Source organism: Notolepis coatsorum, assembly GCF_963971535.1.
Source record: "Notolepis coatsorum genome assembly, chromosome: 4".
Lineage (NCBI taxonomy): Eukaryota > Metazoa > Chordata > Actinopteri > Aulopiformes > Paralepididae > Notolepis > Notolepis coatsorum.
The window spans coordinates 46,889,710-46,895,709 of NC_140168.1; the positions used below are offsets into that span (position 1 = coordinate 46,889,710).

Sequence of the window (6,000 nt, forward strand, 5' to 3'; positions counted from 1 at the left end):
CAGCGCCTTGTCTATATACGCCATGGATATGATGTACCCATTTCCGAAGTGCTCTTGCAAGAGCCGCCTTGCCTCGGGGTAGCCCTGCTCCGAGTCCATTGGAATACAAGCTCGTACCAGCTCTCTTGGCTCCCCGGCCGTGTACTGCTCCAAGAAGTACAGCCGGTCCCTGCTGCTATTTGTCTGGTCCTCCACTCCGTGTTCAAAGGCCCGGATGAAGGGCCGGTACTCCATAGGTTCTCCCCTGAAGGTGGGAATCTGTTGAGAGGGCAGCCTCCCTGGGAATTCCGCCACGGCCCGTCGGTACTCTAGTGGCGGAGCCTCTTGCTCCTTCTGGGTAGCGCCGCCTGGTGCCCTGGAGTTGAGACGGCCAACCGGTTCACTTTTTATCAGGGCGGTCAGTGAAGCGGGCCGAGCCTGCGGGCGGGCTTGGGCTTCGTCGGTCTTCCCTTTCTCTATGTAAGAGCTCCTTCCCCTAATACGGGACCCCCCGTCGTCGGGGGTTCGTTGGCCCCCATGCTCTCCCAGGACAGGAGCTTAGCCTCTACCTCAGATAACGCCGCCTGGCTCTGTAGCTCCTCTCTCTTTTCTCTTATTTTAGCTAAATCCTGAGCATCCTGTGCCGCCCTCTCGGCATCCTGTGCCGCCCTCTCAGCCTTTTTCCGAACCTCCTGTGCCGCCCTCTTGGCATCCTGCGCCGCACTCTCTGCATCCTGTGCCGCCCTTAGCTTAGAGGAGTCCGCTAAGAGCTGAGCCTCCTCTTCATCGAGTTGTCGGACTAGCCTTTGCGCGGCAAGCTGGGCCATCAGCTCGACCCTTTCTAATTCCACTTGCCGACGAGCGGTTGCAGATGATGTTCTGGAAAGCGTAGTGGATGGTACTTTCGACCCTTTCCCTCCACGGCCGGATGCGCTGTCTTCTGGCTCGCTCTGATCTTTCTGCTTCTTCTCTTCTGAGGTCAGTGCCGCCTGGACCTTGGTATGCAGCGACTCCAACTCCTCGCACCGACGGTAGAATTCTACCAATCCTTGCTGTACGCCCTCCAAATTACCGTCGTCGTCCGCGTCCATCAATCGAGTCATCATCGCCATGTGCTCAGTTAGCTCACCTGACTTAGTCTTCCGTTCCTTCTTGAGTTTTGACATTTTTCCTTCCTTCCATCTTTCCTTTTTCCTCTTGGAACAGAGTTTTCTTACTTGGTTATTGTTATTATTATTATTGGAATGTTTAATATTGATTGGATTTAGATAAAGTCAGGGAACCGTCGTATTCGTCATAATAGCGCCTTCTGGCACCTAGAACCTTCTAGAACGTTGGGGGCGATGTCATAGTGGAACATGCTAGAGCGTAAAACCTTCCGGACTTAACGTATGACATGATAGAAGGTTCCGGAACATTCATGAAGGCTCCGAATGATGTCACGAACCGAACATTCTAGAACCTTTGGTTGCCTATATAATGGAGCACGCCCTCATTCTTTGGCATGGATAATGAGAACCACCAGTTGATCACAGAGGCAGTGCTGACATTTCTGCATGCTTCAGAGTTGTACCAGAGGATATAGCGTTAGTGTATGTATTAGTATTGGACAGGCAAGAGGAGCAGAGAAGAAGGAGAAAGTGTGAGTTGAAGAGGCCTAAAGATGGAACACCACTAGTGTAGTATAAGAAATGAGGAGGGAAGAAATACGCCAAGAAAGAAGAAGAAGAAGAAGAAGAAGAGATCATCAAAAGAAGTGCGGAGGGCAGTAATACGCCACGATGCGTCTACTCTGCCGGAAATTCAAAAGAAGAAGAAGAAAGAGCTATTTTCACATCTTCAACCAGACTGGAGAGGAGAGAACAGAGGACTGAAGCCAGGAGCCACTTGTAGTGGTATTGACTGGAATATTTAGGAAAGTAGATTAGGATCACTTCTGTAAAGAGAGACCTTGCAAATAAACCATTTGGATAACTTCACTTTACACTGTGGACATTGCTTTTCTTTATCACCGGACGTGCTTTTCTTTATCACCGGACGTACTACTCACGAGTAAGTCATTTGACCAGTGGAAAGGATCCCCGGCCGTCATATAGTAAGGTATAAAGACACTATATAGATATAGTATATATATGTGTAAAAAGGGTTATATGCAGGTATCTACACACAGATCTCTGGATATATATATATATAGGGGTGCACGATATTGATTTTTGACCCCGATATCGATAACTTTCTGCTCCTCAAGGTCGATACCGATAACCGATATATATATATTGTATTATAATTTATTTTTTTATTTATTATGTATATTCCTGTAGTGTTGACCTAACCAGATTTATCATGACATGAGCGTTACTACTATGAACAAAACAAAGCCAAGAGAACAGTTTTGACTCTTCAAATAAAGTGACTATATTTATTTTTCCAAATAAATATAATTTTAGTCAATCACAAAATTCACAATCCGTCAATGTCATTAACAATGTGTTTCCCTGAACAATGAGTGAACTAAAAACCAACAGGTATTGTGCTTTGTCAGTAGGGATGGGTACCGTTCACATTTGAATCGATACGGTACCGGTACCTGTGAATCGATACCGGTACCCAACGGTACCTTTTTTCTGTACTTTAGTCTCTAAAAATGTAATCTACCTACCTCAGTTGTGAAAAAAAATTATCCAAACTTCAAATAAACCACATTTTCGACAGTTTTCGGCTTGCCATTGCCCCGACCGACTGCTTTGTTGTTGAATCAAGTCAAATCCTAAGTAAGCATATATTGTGCGTGTGAATTTTGACATGAAAAGAAAAAAGTTAAAAAATAAAGTAAAGACTTTTTATTTATTTTTGAGCTATCAAGAATTTTATGGGGTTTTTCGGGATGACGTCATAATTGCTGATATCGGCCCGATAATTATCGTGCATCCCTAGTAATATATATATATACTACAGCATTATTGTACATGCTATCATACAGACTTATATGGGTTATATGCCGGTGTATAAGTAGGTATATAGAAGGATTATATGCAGGTATATTCAGATGGATATTATATATATATATGTGGTAAATATATAAATATGTATATACAGCACTATTGTACATGCTATCATACAGATCTATATGGGTAGACTATGAGGTAGGTAGTTATGATTATTATGATTACAGTGTAGGGCAGTTGTAGACAGTGAAAGCAGTAGGTAGGTATATATTGAGCTGTCATCGCAGCACAGAGTCCTTTGCAGGGACTTTATGACATCACCATAATGGCCTCTTATCTTGGTTCCTCTCTCTCTTGTCTCCCAGCTGTTGGAGCAGGCGCTGGTCATCGAGGAGCAGCTCCGTCGTGCCGCCTACCTCAACATGTCTGAAGACCCCACCCACCCCTCCATGGCCCTGAACACGCGCTTCAGCGAGGTGGAATGTCTGGCGGAGTCCCACCAGCACCTCAGCAAGGAGTCCATGTCTGGCAACAAACCCGCTAACGCCGTACTGCACAAAGGTAAGGGTTGCCCTGGACGTGAAACCAAAACACGTACTGTATTCAGGGCCTGGGGGAGGGGTACTACTCTTACAGGGCTCCTGCAGGGTCTTAAAAAGTCTTAGTCAGAAGTAATTTTCCTTCATTCTTTTCTGCCATTATGGCTGTGAAATATGTATTAAATTATATTCAAAGTCTTAGTCTTAATTTTAACTTGTTGAAACCAGCAGGAACTCTGACTTAACTCCTGTTTCATTTCTTGAAGATGCCTGTTTTTCTTCAAACATTATTAAAAAGAAATTATATAGTCATCATGGCCTAAAATTCAAGAAAAAATTGCAGTTTCTTTTAACAGTAAATCTAAAGATAGAAACTAATATTCCACTGTTTTTCTCTCAGTGCTGAAGCAGCTTGAGGAGCTACTGAGCGACATGAAGGCCGATGTCACCCGCCTCCCGGCCACCATCGCCCGGATACCACCGGTCGCCGTGAGACTCCAGATGTCCGAGAGGAATATCCTGAGTCGGTTGGCGAGCCGAGGACCCGGACCAGAGCCACAGACACAACAGGTAGGCCCAGCCAACAGACACACACACACACACTCTCTCTCTCTCTCTTACTGCGGGAACACACCAGGGGCGCGCGCGGGTTTCGTGCGAGAACGGCTCCCGTGGCCATCCACACCGAGTCAGACTTCAGAGCGGGCGGAAGTGCACAGATTTACATTGGAACAGCTGTAAATGCCTAGTCTATATGCGAAGTCAGTCCCTGTTTTTTTTTTTTTTCAGTTCCAGTGTTCTATTCTGTAATTGTCCGTTTTGCATATATAACCCGTTATTATCTCATTAATTAGAATGTTTATTTAGAATGATGATAATCAGTGTGACTGTACTCTGAAAAAGTATAGTATGGTTTATTTGTATTGGGAAAGATACAGACACATTAGCTGGTTGAACAACATCTATATGTGTGGTAATAATGCAGATATTGAGTGTATTTCTGTGAAAATGCGCGTGGTGCACGCCTCAAATTCCAACCGAAGCGAAAAAATTGCTTCCCGCCCGCAGCCGGTGTGAACAGTGACGCCCGTTAACATGGGAGCGAAAGTGAAACGCTGATTGCTCGCCCGCCTCACGCCCGCGTTCGGTGTGTTTGCGCCGTTACAGTATGTGTTTATGGGCTAATAAAAATCTGTCTTATCCCTCTTCTCCCACTACAGATGTCTCAGCAGTAGCCCGATGAACTCTGGCTCCACCCCGCCCCCCCACCCCGTACCTCATAAAACGCACCCCTGCCTCACCTCGACATTCCTGATTGGTGCACAGCAGATGACTGAGGACTCACCCAAGCTTGAAGCCACGCCCCTTTCACAATTCCATACAGACTTTACAGAATTTCTAGAGGATCGAACCCCCCCTCCCCAATCCCCCATCCCCCATTTTGAGGCTGTGGAGAAAAAGCTATTTTATTTTTTTCCTTTTTTCAATTTCTGTATTAATATTATTGATATAATGTTATTATGATGGTTTTTTGGGACCTAAATAAAATGTAATAAAGAATTGATGTGGTTTTTTTTCTGGTCAATGGTTAAGTCTGGTATAAATTCTATTATATCATTGCCTATAACCATTGTTGTTTTAGCTTATAGCTTGGATGTAATGTACTATCACTAGTGTTGATACCTGGAGCGTCCATCACTGGGTCCTGGCTGGTTCTATAGGGTGGACTCCTTCTATAGGGTGGACTCCTTCAAAAAGGACGTCTGGTCGTGACGTCAATGAAAAAGGCAGAGTGCCCAGTGGATGTTGAGGATAGGATGGCTGATCAATGTTGAGATGGTTGTTGGCACTTGGCAGTGATGTTTTGGATTGCGGGGTCCATACAGACTAGCCTCCTGTATCTACTCACTCTAGTCTAGTCAATGGCACAAAGGATAAGTATAGCATATCCTGTGTTACTGTGTATAGTGGAAATATCTTCTCTAGATTTGACTGAAACCTAGGGACCGCTTTTCTCCACTTCTGGGCCCCACCCTGTCCTGCAGAGAGCCTGCTAGAGCAGCGGTTCCCAAACTTTTTTGGCCGTGCACCCCCTGTCACCTCCCGACCTAGCTGACGCACCCCCAAATGTGTTTCTGTTAGAAAAAATTGTTGCTGGTCTCCGTGCACAGATTTTATTTTTTATTTTATCTCTTCCCACGGCGACTATGGATAGGGAATTTCTTTATTTAATTAAAATGTTCACGACAACATGGATGCATGTACTCTGCCAGCATGTTTAATATCCATAATACTAAAGGTTTGACTAAGATTTTCTATGACATTTTATTGTAATTATTATTATTTTAATTTTTTTACCACCATTAGCCTTTTCATGTCACGCACCACCTAGAGGGCGCTTGCGCACCACAAGGGGTGCACGCACCACAGTTTGGGAACCACTGTGCTAGAGGAACTAAATAAAAGCCTCAGGCATTAAAGCGTTCGGTCTTGAGACTGATTTCCGTCAATTTGATTATATTTATATAATGTTTTGA

The 6,000-nt window shown here is 44.7% G+C and overlaps 1 protein-coding gene across 6 annotated transcripts in view; it reads left to right on the forward strand.

Moving 5' to 3' along the window:
- The window catches only part of chd4a (chromodomain helicase DNA binding protein 4a), an 88,046-nt gene extending 83,031 nt beyond the window's left edge, over positions 1-5,015 (forward strand). For all 6 annotated transcript variants that reach the window (XM_084311709.1, XM_084311710.1, XM_084311712.1 and 3 more), the window contains 3 exons: positions 3,290-3,485; positions 3,864-4,033; positions 4,684-5,015. In XM_084311709.1, the coding sequence (XP_084167835.1) occupies positions 3,290-3,485; positions 3,864-4,033; positions 4,684-4,698 (381 nt within the window). In that variant the 3' untranslated portion in view covers positions 4,699-5,015. The remainder of the gene's footprint in view (positions 1-3,289; positions 3,486-3,863; positions 4,034-4,683) is intronic.
- The last annotated feature ends 985 nt before the right edge of the window (positions 5,016-6,000 follow it).